The sequence below is a fragment of the Mustela nigripes genome, chromosome 2 (genome assembly GCF_022355385.1).
Source record: "Mustela nigripes isolate SB6536 chromosome 2, MUSNIG.SB6536, whole genome shotgun sequence".
Taxonomy (NCBI): domain Eukaryota; kingdom Metazoa; phylum Chordata; class Mammalia; order Carnivora; family Mustelidae; genus Mustela; species Mustela nigripes.
The window spans coordinates 10,408,285-10,431,990 of record NC_081558.1 but is presented as its reverse complement, the minus strand read 5'-3'; the positions used below and the strand labels follow the sequence as shown (position 1 = coordinate 10,431,990).

The following is a 23,706-nucleotide window of genomic DNA, read 5'->3' as shown; positions in this document are numbered from 1 at the left end:
TAGGAATTTTAGTGCGAGTCCCACAGACCTTATTTATTCTTTTTTTTAATTTTTTTATTTTTTATAAACATATAATATATTTTTATCCCCAGAAGTATATGTCAGTGAATCGCCAGGTTTACACACTTCACAGCACTCACCATAGCACATACCCTCCCCAATGTCCATAACCCCAGGCCCTTTCTCCCAACCCCCCTCCCCCCAGCAACCCTCAGTTTGTTTTGTGAGATTAAGAGTCACTTATGGTTTGTCTCCCTCCCAATCCCATCTTGTTTCATTTATTCTTCTACCCACTTAAGCCCCCATGTTGCATCACCACTTCCTCATATCAGGGAGATCATATGATAGTTGTCTTTCTCTGCTTGACTTATTTCGCTAAGCATAATATGCTCTAGTTCCATCCATGTTGTCGCAAATGGCAAGATTTCATTTCTTTTGTGGCTGCATGGTATTCCATTGTGTATATATACCACTTCTTCCTTGTCCATTCATCTGTTGATGGACATCTAGGTTCTTTCCATAGTTTGGCTATTATGGACATTGCTGCTATAAACATTCGGGTGCACATGCCCCTTCAGATCACTACATTTGTATAATTAAGGTAAACCCAGTAGTGCAATTGCTGTGTCATAGGGAAGTTCTATTTTCAACATTTTGAGGAACCTCCATGCTGTTTTCCAGAGTGGTTGCACCAGCTTGCAATCCCACCAACAGTGTAGGAGGGTTCCCCCTTCTCCGCATCCTCACCAGCATCTGTCATTTCCTGACTTGTTGATTTTAGCCATTCTGACTGGTGTGAGGTGATATCTCATTGTGGTTTTGATTTGTATTTCCCTGACGCCGAGTGATATGGAACACTTTTTCATGTGTCTGTTGGCCATCTGGATGTCTTCTTTGCAGAAATGTCTGTTCATGTCCTCTGCCCATTTCTTGATTGGATTATTTGTTCTTTGGGTGTTGAGTTTGCTAAGTTCTTTATAGATTCTGGACACTAGTCCTTTATCTGATATGTCGCTTGCAAATATCTTCTCCCATTCTGTCAGTTGTCTTTTGATTTTGTTAACTGTTTCCTTTGCTGTGCAAGAGCTTTTGATCTTGATGAAATCCCAATAGTTCATTTTTGCCCTTACTTCACTTCCCTTTGGCGATGTTCCTAGGAAGATGTTGCTGCGGCTGAGGTCGAAGAGGCTGCTCCCTGTGTTCTCCTCAAGGATTTTGATGGATTCCTTTCTCATATTGAGGTCCTTCATCCATTTTGAGTCTATTTTTGTGTGTGGTGTAAGGAAGTGGTCCAATTTCATTTTTCTGCATGTGGCTGTCCAATTTTCCCAGCACCATTTATTGAAGAGGCTGTCTTTTTTCCATTGGCCATTCTTTCCTGCTTTGTCGAAGATTAGTTGACCATAGAGTTGAGGGTCTATTTCTTGGCTCTCTATTCTGTCCCGTTGACCTATGTGTCTGTTTTTGTGCCAGTACCATGCTGTCTTGATGATGACAGCATTGTAATAGAGCTTGAAATCCGGAATTGTGATGCCACCAACTTTGGCTTTCTTTTTCAATATTCCTTTGGCTATGGTTCCATATAAATTTTAGAATTATTTGTTCCATTTCTTTGAAAAAGATGGATGGTACTTTGATAGGAATTGCATTAAATGTGTAGATTGCTTTAGGTAGCATAGACATTTTCACAATATTTATTCTTCCAATCCAAGAGAATGGAACATTTTTCCATTTCTTTGTGTCTTCCTCAATTTCTTTCATGAGTACTTTATAGTTTTCTGAGTACAGATTCTTAGCCTCTTTGGCTAGGTTTATTTCTAGGTATCTTATGGTTTGGGGTGCAATTGTAAATGGGATGGACTCCTTAATTTCTCCTTCTTCTGTCCTGTTGTTGGTGTAGAGAAATGCAACTGATTTCTGTGCATTGATTTTATATCCTGACACTTTACTGAATTCCTGTACAAGTTCTAGCAGTTTTGGAGTGGAGTCTTTTGGGTTTTCCATATATAGTATCATATCATCTGTGAAGAGTGATAGTTTGACTTCTTCTTTGCCGATTTGGATGCCTTTAATTTCCTTTTGTTGTCTGATTGCTGAGGTTAGGACTTCTAGTACTATGTTGAATAGCAGTGGTGATAATGGACATCCCTGCTGTGTTCCTGACCTTAGTGGAAAAGCTTTCAGTTTTTCTCCATTGAGAATGATATTTACAGTGGGTTTTTCATAGATGGCTTTGATAATATTGAAGTATGTGCCCTCTATCCCTACACTTTGAAGAGTTTTGATCAGGAAGGGATGCTGTACTTTGTCAAATGCTTTTTCAACATCTATTGAGAGTATCATATGGTTCTTGTTCTTTCTTTTATTGATGTGTTGTATCACATTGACTGATTTGCAGATGTTGAACCAACCTTGCAGCCCTGGAATAAATCCCACCTGGGCGTGGTGAGTGATCCTTTTAATGTACTGTTGAATCCTATTGGCTAGTATTTTGGTGAGAATTTTCACATCTGTATTCATCAAGGATATTGGTCTATAGCTCTCTTTTTTGATAGGATCCTTGTCTGGTTTGGGGATCAAGGTGATGCTGGCCTCATAAAATGAGTTTGGAAGTTTTCCTTCCATTTCTATTTTTTGGAACAGTTTCAGGAGAATAGGAATTAGTTCTTCTTTAAATGTTTGGTAGAATTCCCCTGGGAAGCCATCTGGCCCTGGGCTTTTGTTTGTTTGGAGACTTTTAATGACTATTTCTATCTCCTTACTGGTTATGGGTCTGTTCAGGCTTTCTATTTCTTCCTGGTTCAGTTGTGGTAGTTTATATGTTTCTAGGAATGCATCCATTTCTTCCAGATTGTCAAATTTGTTGGCATAGAGTTGCTCATAGTATGGTCTTATAATTGTTTGTATTTCTTTGGTGTTATTTGTAATCTCTCCTCTTTCATTCATGACTTTATTTATTTGGTTCCTTTCTCTTTTCTTTTTGATAAGTCTGACCAGGGGGTTATCAATTTTATTAATTCTTTCAAAGAACCAGCTCCTAGTTTCGTTGATTTGTTCTATTGTTTTTTTGGTTTCTATATCAATGATTTCTGCTCTGATCTTTATGATATCTCTTCTCCTGCTGGGCTTAGGGTTTCTTTCTTCTTTCTCCAGCTCCTTTAGGTGTAGGGTTAGGGTGTGTACCTGAGACCTTTCTTATTTCTTGAGAAAGGCTTGTACCACTATATATTTTCCTCTCAGGACTGCCTTTGTTGTGTCCCACAGATTTTGAACCGTTGTATTTTCATTATCATTTGTTTCCATGAATTTTTTCAATTCTTCTTTAATTTCCCGGTTGACCCATTCATTCTTTAGAAGGATGCTGTTTAGTCTCCATGTATTTGGGTTTTTTCCAAACTTCCTCTTGTGGTTGAGTTCTAGCTTCAGAGCATTGTGGTCTGAAAATATGCAGGGAATGATCCCAATCTTTTGATACCGGTTGAGTCCTGATTTAGGACCGAGGATGTGATCTATCCTGGAGAATGTTCCATGTGCACTAGAGAAGAATGTGTATTCTGTTGCTTTGGGATGAAATATTCTGAATATATCTGTGATGTCCATCTGGTCCAGTGTGTCGTTTAAAGCCTTTATTTCCTTGTTGATCTTTTGCTTGGATGATCTGTCCTTGTCAGTGAGGGTAGTGTCAAAGTCCCCTACTATTATCGTATTATTGTTGATGTGTTTCTTTGATTTTGTTATTAATTGGTTTATATAGTTGGCTGCTCCCACGTTAGTGGCATAGATATTTAAAATTGTTAGATCTTCTTGTTGGACAGACCCTTTGAGTATGATATAGCATCCTTCCTTATCTCTTATTATAGTCTTTGGCTTAAAATCTAATTGATCTGATATAAGGTTTGCCACTCCTGCTTTCTTCTGATGTCCATTAGCATGGTAAATTCTTTTCCACCCCCTCATTTTAAATCTGGAGGTGTCTTCGGGCTTAAAATGAGTTTCTTGGAGGCAACATATAGATGGTTTTTTTTTTTTTATCCATTCTGATACCCTGTGTCTTTGATTGGGGCATTTAGCCCATTAACATTTAGGGTAACTAGTGCCATTGTATTGCCTGTAAGGTGACTGTTACTGTATATGGTCTCTGTTCCTTTCTGATCTACCACTTGTAGGCTCTCTCTTTGCTTAGAGGATCCTTTTCAATATTTCCTGTAGAGCTGGTTTGTTGTTTGCAAATTCTTTCAATTTTTGTTTGTCCTGGAAGCTTTTAATCTCTCCTTCTATTTTCAATGATAGCCTAGCTGGATATAGTATTCTTGGCTGCATGTTTTTCTAGTTTAGTGCTCTGAATATATCATTCCAGCTCTTTCTGGCCTGCCAGGTCTCTGTGGATAAGTCCACTGCCAACCTAATATTTTTACCATTGTATGTTACAGACTTCTTTTCCTGGGCTGCTTTCAAGATTTTCTCTTTGTCACTAAGACTTGTAAATTTTACTATTAGGTGACCGGGCGTGGGCCTATTCTTATTGATTTTGAGGGGCGTTCTCTGGACCTCCTGAATTTTGATGCTTGTTCCCTTTGCCATATTGGGGAAATTCTCCCCAATAATTCTCTCCAGTATACCTTCTGCTCCCCTCTCTCTTTGTTCTTCTTCTGGAATCCCAATTATTCAATGCTGTTTCGTCTTATGGTGTCACTTATCTCTAGAATTCTCCCCTCATGGTCCAGTAGCTGTTTGTCCCTCTTTTGCTCAGCTTCTTTATTCTCTGTCATTTGGTCTTCTATATCGCTAATTCTTTCTTCTGCTTCATTTATCCTAGCTGTGAGAGCCTCCATTTTTTATTGCGCCTCATTAATTGCTTTTTTTATTTCAACTTGGTTAGATTTTAGTTCTTTTATTTCTCCAGAAAGGGCTTTTATATCTCCAGAGAGGGTTTCTCTAATATCTTCCATGCCTTTTTCGAGTCCGGCTAGAACCTTGAGAATTGTCATTCTGAACTCTAGATCTGACATATTACCAATGTCTGTATTGATTAGGTCCCTAGCCTTCAGTACTGCCTCTTCTTTTTTTTTGTGGTAAATTTTTCTGCCTTGTCATTTTGTCCAGATAAGAGTATATGAAGGAGTAAGTAAAATTCTAAAAGGGTGTCAACAACCCCAGGAAAATGTGCTTTAACCAAATCAGAATAGATCCCAAATCGTGAAGGGGGAGAAAGGGGATAAAAAGAGGTTCAGAAAGAAAGAAAGAAAAAGAAAGAAAAGAAAAGAATTTTAAAAAGAAAACAAAGAAAAGTATAAAAAAGGAAAAATATATATATTAGATAAACTAGTTAAAAAAACGTTAAAAAAGAAAAGGGTAAAAGTTTTAAAAATTTAGCAGAAGAAGAGAAAAAAATGAAAAAGAAAAAATTATTAAATTAACTGCAAGACTAAAAAATCACAGGGAAAAAGCCATGAGTTCTGTGCTTTGCTTTCTCCTCCTCTGGAATTCTGCTGCTCTCCTTGGTATTGAAACTGTACTCCTTGGTAGGTGAACTTGGTCTTGGCTGGATTTCTTGTTGATCTTCTGGGGGAGGGGCCTGTTGTAGTGATTCTCAAGTGTCTTTTCCCCAGGCGGAATTGCACTGCCCTTACCAGGGGCCAGGCTGAGTAATCCACTTGGGTTTGCTTTCAGAAGCTTTTGTTCCCTGAGCATTTTCCGTAGATTCCGCAGGACTGGAATACAAATGGCGGCCTCCTGGTCTCCATCCCAGAGCAGCCTTGAGCCCAGGGCCCCATTCCTCAGTGCACCCTCAGAGAACAGCGCCCAGTAACTCCCGTCTGCCTGACCTCTGGCCGCGCTCTGAGCTCACCGAGCCCGCGATGTGTTCAAGGTAACCCCGAGCTGTGAGCTTACTGTTGGCTCTGTCTCTATAGCCAGCTTCCCCGTTCAATACCTGCAAGCTCTGCGACACTCAGACACCCCCCGATCCTTCTGTGACCCTGCAGGACCTGAGGCCACACTGGCCCCGCATGGTCTTCACCATCGCTTCTCTGGAGTGATGTCCCTCAGAGGAAGAGACTTTAAAAGTCCTGATTTTATGCTCCATTGCTCTGCAGCTTGCCAGGAGCTGGCCCCTCCCCCCGGGGTCTATCTTCCTGTCGCTTTGGATTCACTTCTCTGCCAGTCCTACCTTTCAGAAAGTGGTTGTTTTTCTGTTTCTAGAATTGCTGTTCTTCTTCTCTTCAACCTGTCAATGGATTTGCAGGTTTTTGAAATCTTTAGATAAACTAGCTAGCTAATCTCCTGCTAACTGAAGTAGTCTCAGCCTGCTACTTCTCCGCCATCTTGACTCCTCGACCCAGAATTCATTGTTTATGCACCACACCCAGTGCTCCGTGCAATACCTGCCCTCCATAATACCCATCACTAGGCTCAGCCAACCTCCCACCTCTCTTCTCTCCAAAACCCTCAGTTTGTTTCTCAGAGCCCACATTCTCTCATGGTTCATTTCCCTCTCTAATTTCCCCCAACTCACTTCTCCTCTTCCGTGTTATTCCTTATGCTCCACAAATAAGTGAAACCATATAATTGACTACCTCTGCTTGAGTTATCTCACTCAACATAATCTCCTCCAGTCTTATCCATGTTGATACAAAAGTTGGGTATTCATCCTTTCTGATGTATACATAGTATACATGGACCATTTGGTTCTTTCCACAGTTTGGCGACTGTGGACATTGCTGCTCTGAACATTGGGGTACAGATGGACCTTATTTTCACTACATCTGTATCTTTGGGATAAATATCTAATAGTGCAATTGCAGGAAAAATCCACTTATTTCTGCCAACATTTTTAAGTATGTTCAGCTTATTCCATGTGAACCATTCTGTAGTAAAGTTGTTTTTAAGAAACATAAATTCCTTCCTTTCAAGGAGCTCTTTTAAGTCTTGGTCTTTAGAAATGCTGGCAAAAATGCATTTATTTCTTATGTCAAGCAGAGAGAGTCAATTAAAGTGTGGTTTTGCTTATTTGTGGAGCATAAGGAGTAACACAAAGGATATGAGGAGATGGAGAGGAGAAGGGAGTTGGGGGAAATTGGAGGGGGAGATAACCACGAGAGACTATGGACTCTGAGAAACAATCTGAGGGTTTTAGAAAGAAGAGAGGTGGGAGGTTGGCTGAGCCTGGTGATGGGTATTAGGGAGGGCAGGTATTGCATGGAGCACTGGGTGTGGTGCATAAACAATAAACTCTGGAACACTTAAAAAATTTGGAAAAAAATTGTTTTTTTTAAATTTCTCTTATTTCTTTTTTTTTTAATTTCTCTTATTTCTGCCAACATTTCTGAAGGCCAAGACCTAAAAATGCTCCTTGAAAGGAATTTATGTTTCTTAAAAACAACATTATTACAGAATGCTTTACATGGTATAAGCTGAACATACTGAATGTATACAACCTAATGCTTTTGGGGATAAGTATACACTCATAGAACAATGACCACTATAAAAAGCATATACAAAGTTTCAGTATTATAAGATAAATAGGGTCGAGATTTCAATTATAAACAATTGTGATTACAACTGGTAGTACTGTATTGTATTCTGAAATTCTGTTATGAGGATAGATCTTATGTTCAATGTTCTTACACAACAACAGCAACAGTAAAATAATACTAATTAATAACAATGATGAAGGAGGCAGGAGGAAACATTAGGAGGGGAATGGTATGTTTGTTTATCAATCCTTTATCTATAAAGGCCCATGTTCTCTTGCATGTCTTCCTATCTTTCTCTTAGATGCTGGCTCCACACAGACAAAGGATTCATATGGACCTTCCTTGGCTCCATCTGTGCCATCTTCTTTGTGAGTAATAGATGACATCAGAATAGCCCACTTGCCCAACTGAGGGTCATTAAAAAATCAGGTGTATCAGAAGGGTGACAGACTCGGTGAGCAATCATTCCAGTTGGCCCAGGATGGATGAGAGACTCCCAGGTGGTGGGAATTCCCACTGTAAAACCAGGAATCAGGTGTTTCCTGAGACGTAGCATTTCCACTGCTAAAATTTGGAATTCCCATGCAAACTGAATTGAAGTCACTGAAGTTACAGGACAAACATGGGCCTGATTTAGTAGGTGTTTGTTCTGCTTTTCTAGGACTGTTATGAAACACAAAACCTTCTTCCCTGCCACATTAGCAGCTGGGTGAGCTAGGATTTTCCAAATGTAGAGTGTAGTTAAAATGCCTGTAGGTTTTCTTCAGATTAATTTGGTTTTCTTTCTGATGACCTTCTGTATTGTGAAAAAGAACCTCTCCTCACTCAACAGCGATGTGTCCACCCTCCAGAACACAAGGTGAGGATGGGTCACAGGGGCACACCATGCCCCAGACAGAACATTGTCCTCACGCCTCCAGGGCTCTGGCGTCCCTTCATAGGACTCCTGAGGGGACAGGAAGAGAGAAGGGCAGCAACCCTCCTTGGCAGCCAGCTCAGATTTTGTGGTTTGTTGCTGACACCCATACCAAAAACATTCCATCTGTGCACAACCTCAACAAACTACTTCAGCTACAGAGAGAATTGACTTTGTTCTGATAAGCAGAGATTGCTATCAGGAATCTATGGGAAAAGATCCTGTGAACATTCATATCCTTATAACACACTCAAGAAATAACATAACAGTTATTTTTAAGAAATAATGTAATATCACACCCTACCATGCCCACGCCTTCATGCAAGCTCTGCCCTCTGTTTTCCTCTTCTCTTGCACCTGGTGGACTCAGCTTCATCATCCTCATATCACATCCTCTAAGAGTTTGGAGATTTCCTCTGGTTTCCTCAACTTTACACAGAGTCAATGGCCTCTATTCCGTGTAAAGCATACCCTGGCTCAGTTCATGGAGAGGGTGAGGACAGGAACAGCCCTGGATGGAAAGAAGTACCTCACTTCGCAAATGTTATAAGTGATCATATGTTCTTGACTTTCCACCAGATTTCAAGGTCTGTAAGAACAGAGGTCTTGTTCTTTGTTCTTTTGAATGCCCTAGCCCCAGCCTAGAGCCAGGTGCATAGAACATTCTCAGTAAAATCAGCTGAACAAAATTAGGGATCTTCATGAAACATCATGATCTTCTTGAGACTCACATTCTTGAGTGTCAACATTATCCCCAGTCCTAGTCAAATGCCATCCTGGACCCAAATAGTATTTCTCTTTAGGGGATCATTGACAACAAAGGTCAAAGTTGATCCCAGCTCAGTCAGAAGCATCATGGAGTGAACATGAAACCAGCCCTGGTTGGGTTGCACTGGATGCATCCTGACCTCCTTCCTCCTCCTGCCCAGGATGCTAACATTTAAAGCCACAGCTCAGCTGCTCATCTTGGACTGCACATGGTGTCTGGGCATCCTGCAGGTGGGTCCAGCTGCCCATGTCATGGCTTACCGCTTCACTATCATCAACAGCCTGCAGGGCATCTACATCTTCCTGGTGTACTGCATCCTCAGTCAGCAGGTACTACTTTCCAGTTCCCTCCCAGGACCCTTCCTATGCTCACTCCCTTCAGTGACCCAGGCATTTTCTGACTCTACAGGTCCAGGAACAATACAAGAAATGGTTCAAAGGGATCAGGAAAACAAAAGCTGAGTCTGAGAAGTACATGCTCTCAAGTGGGACCATGTCTGATGCCTCCAAACACAGTGTGGTAAGATTATGCAGTGTTCCCAAAACACTTCACTAACAAGTCCTCTTAAGAAGCTATGTCTGCCTCACTGGACAACCTGGGTATATAGCAGGTAATGCTCTTGGATGGTTCACTCTTAGTTTACCCTTGGACATACCTGAGGTCACTTCTCTGTCTTCAAATGATGTCTTCCTACACTTACCCTTGCTGAGGTTCTATGCTCACATTGACCCTTGCAAAAGACTGCCCTCTTTCCCCCAAATTGTAGAGCATCCACTTTGTGTGACATGTTGCATATGGTTTCTAATTGTACTTGGTTAGGAGATACAAAAGACAGATACTTATAAGCAGAGAGGGAGGCTTGGTCAGCTAAATAATTATAAATTAATGATCTGGAGCAGTAATGCACAAACTGCACAGTCACCGCCCATTCTTTATTCCAGGTCACTCTGGAAAGAAAGTTAGACTCAGAGGGTTTATGTCAATTATGCGAGGTCTTCAGCCTCCCTTACTTTTCCCCGACTTCAGTGCCCCCCCACCCTCCCTGGAAAATCATCTGCCCATCTCTGCACCACTTGTTTGTCCTCCTTCTAAAACTGTTCCTTCCCAAATGCTCTACTCATCAAAATCCCATCCTTCAAACTCTTTCCTCTTCTCAGCAGATGTTCTTACTGACTTCTTCATATAGAAAACAGGAGTCAGCAGTAAAAAACAAGATCAATTTTGAACTCTCAAAAACACCAGCCATTTGGCATTTTGTTCATTGTCTCTTCATTCCACCTTGTCACCACAGATAGACAAAATATGCTTCCTACCTTTTATGGCTAATCCCTCCACCAGCACTTCTCTTGACTTCTCAGTAAGTTGACATTACCAATCGCACACTTTCTCTCTAATATATTTGGTCTCATGTCCTCAATAACGTCCTTTCCACCAGCATTGCAACATGTTAAATCTCTGAATCTGAAGTATTAATTTTATATGTTTGGTCCTCCCTCTTCTTCCTCCAGATGTTCAAACCTAGATTTTACCTCCATCATTCTACCAAAAGAGCTATCTCTTGGGCCTCCAATGTTCTCCACTTTTAAATATCTTTTGGTCCTCTTAGGTTTCTTGGTAGGAGTTGGTAGTCTTGGGAGGACTGGATGCTGTTTGCCTCCTCTATTTTGAAATACTCCTCTTGTGTGTCTGACTTCTATGACTCAACATTCCCTGGAAAACTTGCTAACTTTCTACCTGAGCTTTCTTCATCTTCTTTATATTTCAACTATGCTACCTGACTTCATTATAAAAACACTTCTTTTCTCATAGATTTTATGATGTATGTAGATTAATGTTTAAGAAAGTTAGTGAGTACATTTCAAAGTGTACATCATGCCTGTGTATTGGAGAAGGCAGTCATGGGATATGGGGGAGATTCTTCCTATTTTTCTGTATATATACACTATTAACACTATTTAAAAAGAGAATGTTCACATATTTTTGATTGAAAAATAAAAAGAAAATTCTTAGTTGTTGCAAAGCACAAGAAAGAAATTCACATGATGTGGATAACTATCTACTTTTCATGTTAAAGTGTTCACATCTAGAAGGGCCTTCTCCAGATTGTGGGGGCAATGCACTTTTCTTGGTGTGTTTATATTTTCCATATCAGTTATTTTCCAAGCAATCTTTTTCCCTAGAAACCATTAATCCTCCACAATACATAGACTTTCCTTTGGATCTAGGTAAAGAAGAGGCATGAACAACATCCAGTCACCCACAATATAGCAATGTGATCTCAATTCACTATGTGGAAGTCCCTAGCTGTTTCTTGAAGCAGACAGTATACAGTACTGGTCCCAACATGCAGATACTCCCCAAAAACAAGTCCTTCCCCACAAAAATAACCCTACAAAACAAAGTCTCAAGCAGAAATCCCAGACTGATCTTCTAGCACACTCTTAGGATGTTTTAGCAGCTGGGAAATTCAGTTTGTATTGGGCTGAATTCAAATATTCAGCTGTTCGCTCAGCTATTTGCTGCTTATTACACTGTAGACAAACTATTTTATATCATATGTCTTAACTTCCTCATTTCAAAGCCCTCTCACTATTCTCCCTGACTCTTTCCAGCACAGCTTCCAATTCCTCCTACGTAGCTCCTCCATGACTGCACCCCTCTTCTCACTATCAGGCCCTCACATTCTCTCATCAGGACCCCTCAACCATTCTGGCTCATCCCTCTGGTCCACAAAAGTCTCTGCCATTCTCTGAATCTCTCCAATTCCTTTCCAGCCTATTCTTCCAATTTCTCATATATCCCACATCCCCTTGTCCTCCATGCTATTTGTTATGCTCCACAAATAAGTGAAACCATATGATAATTGACTCTCTCTGCTTGACTTATTTCACTCAGCATAATCTCTTCTGAAATTTCAATTCCCCTTACTGCAGATCAATGGTCTTGGATCTCCAGGTACAGGAAGCAAGGGGTTCTGGTACCCAGCCTCCTAAAGTCACAAACTTCTAGTTCCCAGATTCTAAGGTTTCCAACTTCCAGGAATCAACCACAAAGGGCTGAGACCCAGCTAAGGAATTTCTTCTTCATCCAGGGGAATGCATGCCATCTTCTCTGCTCTTAAAAGCCTCAAAGCCCAAAGAGCCCAAAGGGAATGATGACCTAAGTGTGTTTGTTGAAGCACTAGAAGGAAGAAAAGCACAAGACACTCAAGTGAACCATCAATAGGAAATGAAAAGCTATTTTGGTTTTAAGGAATGTCAGTTCACGGACACAAAGACCAAATCACTTCTACCTATGTTGACATGGAAAAATTTCCATGTACAAGTGGTTAGGTATTCATAACACAATACTGTATAATTTTAAAACCTTAGAATTATTCACAGTTTAATGTTTATGCAGATATGATTTTATCTAACTTTTCATAATTAAGTTATAGATTCTAGTCTGGCAGAACAAAATATAATTTGTTGATATTAGAGAATACTTATGCAAGGGAGGTTAGGTCAAGGTGAAGATCAATCAGATATCTCTTGTGTTTGTGGTAGTATGTTTTTAACAAAATGTATGCATGCTTTTACTTGTTATCAAAAACAAAGTTTTAGGGCACATGGGTAGGTAAGTTGGTTAAACTATTGCCTTTGGCTCAGATGATGATCCTGGAGTCAGGACTGAGTGCCACCTGGGGCTCCCTGCTCAACAGGGAGGCTGCTTCTCCCTCTGACCTTCCCTCCCTATGCGCTCTCTCTCTCTCACTCTTTTTCTATCTCAAAAAAAATTTTTTTAATAAATTTTTATGGGCACATAGGTGGTGCAGTGGGTTAAGCCTCTGTCTTTGGCTCAGGTCAGGATCTCAGTGTCTTGGGATTGAGCCCCACATCAGGCTCTCTGCTCAGCAGGGAGCCTGCTCCCCCCCCACACACACACACTGCCTAACTCCTGTCTCTCTCAGTCAAATAAATAAATAAATAAAATCTTTAATAAATAAATAAATAAATAAATTTTAAAGTGTTTTAAATAAGGTGCCCTCTCCTGATAAAGACAAGAATACCATTGCTAAAAAGCAAAATATAAGCAACAGCAATCAGACAATAAAGAGAAATAAAAAGTATCCAAATTGGCAATGAAGAAGTCAAACTCTCTCTCTTCACAGATGATTTGATTCTTTATATGGAAAACCCAAAAGACTCCACCCCCAAACTACTGAAACTCATACAGCAATTCAGTAGTGTGGCAGGATACAAAGTCAACATAAAGAAATCAGTGACTTTTTGATACACTAACAATGAAAATACAGAAAGGGAAATTAGAGAATTGATTCCATTTACTATAGTACCAAGAACCATAAAATACCTGGGAATAAACCTAACCAAAGAGGTAAAGGATCTGTACTCAGGGAACTACGGAACACCCATGAAAGAAATTGAAGAAAACACAAAAAGATGGAAGACCATTGCATGCTCTTGTATCGGAAGAATAAACATTGTCTAAATGTCTATACTGCATAGAGCAATCTATACTTTTAATGCCATTCCAATAAAAATTCCACTGGTATTTTTCAAAGAGCTGGAGCAAATAATCCTAAAATTTGTATGGAATCAGAAGAGATGCTGAATCACCAAGGAAATGTTGAAAAACAAAAATAAAACTGGGGGAGTCATGTTACCTGATTTCAAGCTTTACTACAAAGCTGTGATCACCAAGACAGCATCGTACTGGCATAAAAACAGACACATAGACCAGTGGAACAGAGTAGAGCCCAATATGGACCCTCAATTCTATGGTCAATTAACCTTCAACAAAGCAGGAAAAAATATACAGTGGAAAAAGACAGTCTCTTCAATAAATGGTGCTGGGAAAATTGGACAGCTATATGTAGAAGAATGAAACTCGACCATTCTCTTACACCATACACAAAGATAAACTCAAAATGGATAAAAGACCTCAATGTGAGACAGGAGTCCATCAGAATCCTAGAAGAGAACATAGGCAGTAACCTCTTTGATATCAGCCACAACAAGTTCTTTCAAGATATGTCTCCAAAGGCAAAGGAAACAAAAGCAAAAATGAACTTTTGGGACTTCATCAAGATCGCACAGCAAAGGAAACAAAGAGGCAACCCATGGAATGGGAGAAGATCTTTTCAAATGACAGTACAGACAAAATTTGATATCCAGGATCTATAAAGAACATCTCAAACTCAACACACAAAACAGATAATCATATCAAAAAATGGGCGGAAGATATGAACAGACACTTCTCCAATCAAGACATACAAATGGCTATCAGACACATGAAAAAAAGTTCATCATCACTAGCCATTAGTGAGAGTCAAATTAAAATCACATTGAGATACCACCTTACACCAGTCAGAATGGCCAAAATTAGCAAGACAGGAAACGACGTGTGTTCGAGAGAATGAGGAGAAAGGGGAACCTTCTTATACTGTTGGTGGGAATGCAAGTTGGTGCAGCCACTTTGGAGAACAGTGTGGAGATTCAAGAAATTAAAAATAGAGTTTCTCTATGATCCTGCAGTTGCACTCCTTGGTATTTACCTCAAAGATACAGATGTCGTGAAAAGAAGGGCCATCTGTTCCCCAATGTTTATAGCAGCAATGACCATGGTCGCCAAACTGTGGAAAGAACCAAGATGCCCTTCAATGGTTGAATGAATAAGGAAGATGTGGTCCATATACACTATGGAGTATTATGCCTCCATCAGAAAGGACGAATACCCAACTTTTGTAGCAACATGGATGAGACTGGAAGAGATTATGCTGAGTGAAATAAGTCAAGCAGAGAGAGTCAACTATCATATGGTTTCACTTATTTGTGGAGCATAACAAATAGCATGGAGGACAAGGGGAGATGGAGAGGAGAAGGAAGTTGAGGGAAATTGGAAGGGGAGGTGAACCATGAGAGACTATGGACTCTGAAAAACAATCTGAGGGTTTTGAAGGGGCAGGGGTGGGAGGTCAGAGTACCAGGTGGTGGGTATTATAGAGGGCACGGATTGCATGGAGCACTGGTGTGATGCCAAAATAATGAATACTGGTATGCTGAAAATAAATAAAAAATAAATTTTAAAAAAATTTAAAATTAAAATAAATAAAATTAATTAATTAAATTTAAAAATACCATACCATAAGTGACTCTTAATCTCACAAAACAAACTGAGGGTTGCTGGGGGGAGGGGGTTTGGGAGAAGGGGGTGGTATTATGGACATTGGGGAGGGTATGTGTTTTGGTGAGTGCTGTGAAGTGTGTAAACCTGGCGATTCACAGACCTGTACCCCTGGGGATAAAAATATATGTTTATAAAAAATAAAAAATTATATTTAAAAATAAAAAAATAAAAAATAAATAAAAATAAAATAAAATTCAAAACTAAATCTTCTAAGTACCTGAGAACCATCCTACAAGAAATGCATGTAGTTTCTCAGGAAGAAAACTGTCAAGTGTAAAATAAGAAATCATAACCTAGAGAAAGAGTTATGTTGGTGGGGTGGAGAGGTCTTAATATTTTTAAGAAGCGATTATTTCCAGGGATGCCTGGGTGGCTCAGTTGGTTAAGCCACTGGCTTTGGCTCAGATCATGACCCCAGGGTCCTGGGATCAAGTCCCGAATTGGGCTTCTTTTTCAGTGGGGAGCCTGTTTCTCTCTCTGCCTCTGCCTGCCTCTCTGCCTGCTTTGTGTACTCTCTCTCTCTCTGGAAAATAAATAATTTTTTTTTAATTTTTAACAAGAAGGTATTATTTCCAAACCATGAGAGACTGGACTTGAGAAACAAACTGAGGGTTTAGGATGGGAGGAGGAATGGGGGCTTGGGAGGGCCTGGTGGTGGGAATTAAGGAGGGCATGTATTGCATGGAGCACTGGGTGTGGTGCATAAACAATGAATCTTGGAACACTGAAAAAATAAAATTAAATTTAAAAAAAGAAAAAATTGAACTACAAAAAAATCCTGAGGCATATTTACTCTTAGTTATAATTTTTCAGTTCCACAAAGACTATGAATTCTGTGGTGCCTGAGTAGCTCAGTTGGTTGAGCATCTGCCTTCAGCTCAGGTCATGATCCCAGGGTCCGGTTTCCTGCTCAGTGGGAGTCTGCTTGTCCCTCTCCTTCTGCTCTTCCTCCCTCTGCTCCTGCTCTCTTCTTGTGTGCTCTCTCTCACACATAAATAAATAGATAAAATAGTTTTAAAAAGAAAAAAAGAAGTTATTATTTCCAAACTCATCAGTCAATGCAATCACAATAAAAGTCCCAAGACATTTTTGTGGAATTTAGTAAACTAGCCATAAAGTGTGTATAGAAGAAAAAATGTGACAGAGTGACAGTTCACTTGAAGAATAGGTGAAGAGGTACTCACAATGGCCTATTCCTACTCTCTACTTTGTCTTGACCAAACATTAATCAGGCCTCTCTCTTTCCTACAGGCCCCTGAATTCTGCTTACCCTCAAATCTTAGCAAGTACCAAAAAAGTGGAACATGCCCCCCCACATCAACCTTTCCTGGGAATTGGCTGACCACAGCAAGACCCTCTCTTTGTCACAACACACTGATAATTTCCCCTTATTTGTCCAGCTTCCCCTCCAAAAATGCTGTTTATTCTGTCTGCTTCCTCCTTTACCCTATAAAATAAGAACGTTTTTCTGTATTTTTGAGATGCTCATCGACTTCTGAGATCAGAAACTTCTCCCTGCTGCAATAGTCCTTCTAAGTAACTTGTCTCTTTATTCAAGCCCAGATTTAAATTTATTGGACATAAAACACAGAAATTGCCTCATAACATCTATAAAAACAAAACCACGGCATTTCTTAATGTGTGGTATTGTTCCAGGAACATAAGTGGAGTCTATGAATCAAAATAAAGGACACGTCACATATAGCAATGTAACGTTTCATAAAAATGACATTCTAAATGTGTGTGTGAAGCATTGCATGTGAAGTCAGGGAAGTCACAGATTTTCTCAGTAAATGATGTCAGGACAACAGCCTATTCATTTAAGACAAATTATTTACTGAACAAATTCCAGGTATATTAAAATATACTAAAATATTCTAGAATACTAGAAAATGAGGGGCAATCTCTTAGGCAAGATTAAAGCAAAATGCGTACAGTCAATTGAAAACCTGGACCAAAATGAAATTTTAAGTTTATAGGGATACCACCCTCAAGCTCATCTTTATTACGATTGTAATAGGGTTGATATTTACCCTGTTCTTTATCCATGTGAGCATGGACATGCAGAACCATCAAGTGGCATGGGTTTTCCAAGATACTCCCCCCAAAGCTGTACAATGAACAGGGTGTGCAAGTCATCCAGGACCCACCACAGCAGGTGACTATTCGACTGATGCATCTTCAGTGTCTGTCCCACCTGCCAACTTGTCTGCAGAGTCCCATCCCTGGGGAAGTCCTGAAATAGGCCAGACTATTAGCCATCAGAGTCCAGTTTGGAAGGAGCAGCTGGATTGTATCTGATTACAATCTGTTCTTCTGGTTCCTAGGGCTCCTGTTAAGAACAAGACAAGGGTGAATCAAGAGGGACTATGGCATGTGGTATGGTGAGTGCTGTGAAGTGTGTAAACCTGGCGATTCACAGACCTGTATCCCTGGGGATAATATAAAAAAATAATTAAAATATAAATTTTAAAAAGAGAGAGAGAGAGAGAGAGACTATGACTAGGGATACCTGGCTGGCTAAGTCAGTCGAGCATGTGACACTTGATCTTGGGCTGGTCACTTCAACCACCACATTGGGTAAAAATAAATAAATAAATAAATAAATTGTGTGAAGAGGCATTTCATATGGAACATCATTATTTCCTTGCATACTCTTTAGTATTGTTGTGAAATAAAAATAACAATTGTATTAATAATTCTCCATATTAATTGCCTGTGTATACACTTCTAAACATGCTTAGTTTTGCAATTCTTTGTAATTCTTCTTTCCCTTTTGGTTATGTTTCTTCTGTATCTACTGAAATGTAGATTTTATGTTTGTTGAATCTAATAACAATAAATTAAACTTGGATTTAAAAAGAGAGAGATTACTTTAAAAATAAGACTTTATTAAAAGAGAGAATATAATTTTGATTTATGAACATATTTTAATTAAAATTTTGTATTTGAAAGGAGAAATTTGGCCTTATTTCCTCTGTTAAAACTCCATCTGTTGCTATTGTGTTTGTTGTTCTTTATTCTTTTATCCCTGTGAAAATGGATGTTCTTGCTCTAGGGTAATATTTATCTCTTGACTTTTCAAACTAGGAAGTTTCAGTATTTCCTTATTTACCAGAATAATCTTAGAGGCCTAAAATTGGTTTCCCTTCCAATTTAGCTGCCCCTCAAATTCAAGTGAATATTTTCTCTTCTTCCTTTACCCTTCTCCAAAAATAAAGCAGGTGACAAGGTTTTTGGGGGGAGAAATATTTATATTGACAGAAGACACCATATTCAGAGTCTGAATGCATGTGATACAATAAAAAAAATTGAATTATTTGACAAAAGATACATACATATAGATAGATATATACACACATATGTATGCCTTAAAGTCAGTAAGAAAAATAAAGTGGGGGTGCCTGGGTGGCTCAGTGAGTTAAGCCTCTGCCTTTGGTTTAGGTCATGGTCTCTGGTTCCTGGGATCTAGCCCCATGTTGGGTTCTCTGCTCAGCAGGGAGCCTGTTTCTCCCCACCCCCAGCCTGCCTCTCTGCCTACTTGTGATCTCTCCCTGTCAAATAAATAAAATCCTTAAAAAGAAAAAGAAGAGAAAAATACAGTGAATAAAATAAGGCATGCAAAATATAGGAGTATATAATTCACAGAGATGACTGTGAAAATACAAAGACATATAAAAATTGCAGCACTGTTAATGAAATACTAATTCTATATTAAGATAAATAAAACATTTGATAATACATAATTTTAAGATTCCAAGATATCTGTAGACCCTAAGCCTCCTAATAATTAAATAGAAACTAGAATTGTTAAGTTGAAATGTCTTTTACAGATCATCTAGACTGATTGTGTCATTCTATCAATAAAAAAACCTGTCCAGGGACGCCTGGGTGGCTCAGTTGGTTGAGCAGCTGCCTTCGGCTCAGGTCATGATCCCAGCGTCCTGGGATCGAGTCCCACATCGGGCTCCTTGCTCCGCGGGGAGCCTGCTTCTCCCTCTGACTCTATCTTCCACTCTGTCTGCCTGTGCTCGCTTTCACTCGCTCTCTCTCTGACAAATAAATAAATAAAATCTTTAAAAAAATTTTTAAAAAAATAAAAATAATAAAAATAAAAATAAAAAAACCTGTCCATCCTTCAGAGAGACTGGCTTATATTCTTGAAGTCTTTGATTTTTTTTAAAGGTTTTATTTATTTATTTAACATAGAGAGATCACAAGCAGGCAGAGAGGCATGCAGAGAGAGAGAGGAGGAAGCAGGCTCCCTGCTGAGCAGAGAGCCCATGCGGGACTCAATCCCAGGACCCTGAGATCATGACCTGAGCCGAAGGCAGCGGCTTAACCCACTGAGCCACCCAGGCGCCCCGAAGTCTGATTTTTTTTTCCTGTCCACAATATATAATGGACATGCCTTCCTGACAATTTTAAGTTCCTGTGTCTTTCTCCTATTAATTTCCTTCTAAATGAGATAAATGATTAACAAGAGCCTAAGGGTCACTTAAGCCACAGATCAACAAAATTATTCATGTTAAAAATGAAAAATTTAAAAAGATATGATAGCAGTAGTGTTGATGGCATGTGGAAAATTGATCCTCTCCTATAGCACCTGGGTAATTTGATACAATCTCATTACATAGAAGAGTTGCAGAATTTATTACAATGTAAAATATATATGCTCTGTAACCCAGTATAGAGGCCACCTAGTCTAAGAAAATTTAAAAATGTTCTCCTTATGGTATTGTTGAGACATTCACTGCAGCATTATTTTAGAGATAGGAAACAGGAGGCCATCTAAATGTGCATTAAAAAAGAGAAAAGCAAAATAAATTTTCTAATCTACATGTATACAACAGCAGCTGAAAAGAAAGACGTGGATCTATATACAGTGACATGTAAAACCTCTCCAAATATTGCTGACTAAAGAGTAAGTTGAAAACAAAGTACATAGTAGGAAAAACTTTATTTTAAAAACATAACTTCAGCTAAATTATATATAAACAATTTCATACAAAACAAAAACACCACTCTAAAACATACAGGGAAGGAAGATAGAACAAGGACCTTGGGACCAAAAAGCTCTGCTGTGGCGAGTCCCACAAGCTCTTGTTTGGCTTCATCTATCCCAGGCTTGGAACTGAAGAGGCTGGCAGTCCAGAAATGCCAACAGGTGCAGACAACAAAAAATGTCTCTGAGAAAAGCCAGTTCTCCCTATCCAAAGGACCAGGAAAGGGAGCACCTGGAAAAACAGAAAGTATTTCAGCAGTAACTGCCCAATTCCAACCAAACAGCAGAGAAAAACTGACCCCACGCTTCTTTTCCTCAGCAAAGATCAAGTCTGGAAGCCCAGACCTCTACCCTTGCCCAGCTGTGATGGAAGCGTTCCTTCCCATCCCTTCGGTTTGTGGCAGAGACTTCCATTGTGTCAGAAGAGGCCATGTGGGGAGCAGTTACAAGGCATCCTACAATCCCACATCAGGGTGATGTACACAGAGGCTTGGCATGGAGGGAGAACTTTCAACTCCACCAGGAACAAGTTACCCTTCCAACACAGGAGCGTCAGCAGGCTGAGAGGGAATTCATTCCCACCCTTACTTGCCAGCAACAACATGGCCACTCTTCCCCCAGCTCCCAGCATAATGTCAGAAAAGTCTTCCAAAACAGAAAAGTTAATAATAAAATCCACTTAGAAAACACAATACTATAAAGACCAAGGATACAATTTAAGAAATCAGTGTCATACCAAGAACCAGGAATACCTCAACTTGAGATGACACAAATGTTAGAATTACCTGACAAATATTTTACAGCAACAATCATAAAAAATGTTCTAATGAATAATTACAAGCAAACTTTTCTGAAACAAATAAAAAATTAGAAAGTTTAGAAAAGAAAAGAGAACTTTGATAAACAAACAGATTACAAAGACCTAATGGAAATTTAGACCTGAAAAATACAAAAAGTGAAATGAAAACTCTATTAGGCTTATTAGGCTTACTAGCAGAATGGGTACAAAAGAATGGAAATATCAGTGAACCTGAAGACAAAACAATATAATTTATGCAATCTGAATAAGACAAAATAAACTACAAAAAAATTATCAGCATCTCAGGGACCTACAGGACTACCCCCCAAAATCTAATATTTCTACAGTTTAATTCCATGAAAGACTCTTAATTCTAGAGAACAAGCTGAGGGTTACTGGAGGGGTGGTGGGTGGGGAATGGGGTAACTAGGTCATAAGCACTGAGTGTTATATGCAACTGATAAATTATTGAACTGTACAACTGAAACAAATTATGTACTATATGTTGGCTAATTGAATTTAACTTTTTTTAAAAATGAATTCCCCTAGTGATTTTCATTGCTGCCAGAAGAAAAAGTAATAAACATTCAATTTGTTTTAGCAGAAAAAAAAATGAATTCCAGAGGGAGATAGAGAATATGGAACTGAAAAGTTCTTTGGAGGGAAAAACTGGTTAAAATTTCTCAGATTTCCAAAAGACAAAAACATAGATTCAAGAAGTTGAGGTAACTCCAAGCAGAATCAACTTAAACAAATCAGGGCCAAGATACAATATAATCAAATTTCTGATAACTAAAGACCAAGAAAAAAAAAACTGAAAGCAATGAGAGATTATGATACCTCATCCCTATGGGAACAAACATTTCAGGTATCAGCTCATCTCTCATCAGAAATTATGGAGGGCACATATTGATAGAGCACTGGGTGTGATGCATAAACAATCAATCTTGGAACACTGAAAAAAATAAAATTAAATTTTAAAAAATGAAATCATGGATGCCAGTGGAATGTATGTAGCACAACATCTTCATGGCATAAATGAATGGATAAAGAAAATGTAGTGTATATATATACATATATACATATATATATATGCACACACAATGGAATTTTATATATACATATATGAATATTATTCATCCATGTACAAAATATATAAGTCACGGGGTTGTAAAGTACAACATGGTAACTACAATTAATAATATCATATTGCACATTTGAAAGTTGTTAACAGAAAAGATCTTAAAAGTTCTCATCACTTAAGGAGGGCACATACTGCATGGAGCACTGGGTGTGGTACATAAACAATGAATCTTAAAACACTGAAAAAATAAATTTTTTTAAAAGTTCTCATCACACACACACACACACACGAAATTTGCAACTATGTATGGTAATGGATGTCAAGAAGATATATTGTGGTGATTATTTCATAATATATACAAATATCAAATCATTATGTTGTATACCTAAAACTAATATAGTGCTGTATGGCAATTATACCTCAATAAAATCATCTTTGGGGGCACCTGGGGGGCTCAGTCAATTAAGCATCCAATTCTTGATTTCTGCTCAGGCCATGATCTTTGGGTTTTGGAATCAGACCCCACGTTGCAGGAGAGTCTGTGCTGAGCAGTGAGTCTGCTTGAGATTCTCTCCCACCCTCCCCTCTGCCCTTCCCCCCACTCACACTCTCTCTCACTTGCTTTCTCTCTATATATATAAAATAAATAAGCACAGGGTGTTATATGCAACTAATATATCATTGAACATTATATCAAAAACTAATGATGTACTAAAAGTTGGCTAATTGAATTTAAATAAAATTAATAAATTAAATAAATAAAATATTTTTTAAAACTGTCTTTTAACAGATACTAAATAATGAATTCTGTTGACTCTGATCCAAAGTTTTCATGGAGTAGAAAAATGAGCAGAGTAATTCTTCATGTTGGGAAGTTCTTATAATACACAGGATCACATCTTCTTATACCACAAAGATTTAAAAACCACCTTCAAGGAGGCTTCCAGTACAAACACCACTAATGCTATGCAAATACTTAAAAAATAGAAGTAAAGTTTCTGAGAAGTTAATCACAAGACAGAGTCTCAGGAAAGAAAGGATCCAAACCAGTGGTTTCCTATGGCAGTCCCTCTGGAGCCCAAGTCAGACTTAAAACAGGAAGTCTTTGTAACACACACAGACCAAGACAAGACGTCCTCTGTGCCTGGGCTCGCAGTTGTCTGCATCATGAGAAACAAAAATCTACTGTTGCCAGGTAGGTAGAATTATAAGAATAATGACAGATAACTAAAGCTATCTGGGAACTCTCTATCCAGTTAGATAATATTCTATGTTCTTGATAATCTGTTTTGTTTTCTCACTTTCTCTCTAAAGGACAAAGGGAAGAGATTTTAAGAAAGATGTTGGCTCATTTATATCTAGTCTCAAAGCAGAAAATCAGTAAAACTTACTCCTGGAGCCAATCCAACAGAGATTTCTCATTTTATCAGCTATATTGGCCCAGCTTCTTCAGAGAAAGAAAATGAATATAA

At 38.9% G+C, this 23,706-nt stretch overlaps 2 protein-coding genes across 4 annotated transcripts in view; both read left to right on the top strand.

The window, feature by feature from the left end:
* LOC132011094 (adhesion G protein-coupled receptor E2-like) overlaps positions 1-18,238 on the top strand; it is a 37,011-nt gene extending 18,773 nt beyond the window's left edge. The window contains exons 6-9 of the mRNA XM_059389245.1: positions 7,777-7,843; positions 9,321-9,489; positions 9,569-9,679; positions 17,674-18,238. Of these exons, the coding sequence (XP_059245228.1) occupies positions 7,777-7,843; positions 9,321-9,489; positions 9,569-9,679; positions 17,674-17,685 (359 nt within the window). The 3' untranslated portion in view covers positions 17,686-18,238. The remainder of the gene's footprint in view (positions 1-7,776; positions 7,844-9,320; positions 9,490-9,568; positions 9,680-17,673) is intronic.
* A 5,021-nt stretch (positions 18,239-23,259) lies between these two features.
* Positions 23,260-23,706, top strand: part of LOC132011093 (adhesion G protein-coupled receptor E2-like) — a 36,128-nt gene continuing 35,681 nt past the window's right edge. For all 3 annotated transcript variants that reach the window (XM_059389243.1, XM_059389244.1, XM_059389242.1), the window contains exon 1: positions 23,260-23,429. In XM_059389243.1, coding sequence (XP_059245226.1) covers positions 23,294-23,429 — 136 coding nt within the window. In that variant the 5' untranslated portion in view covers positions 23,260-23,293. The remainder of the gene's footprint in view (positions 23,430-23,706) is intronic.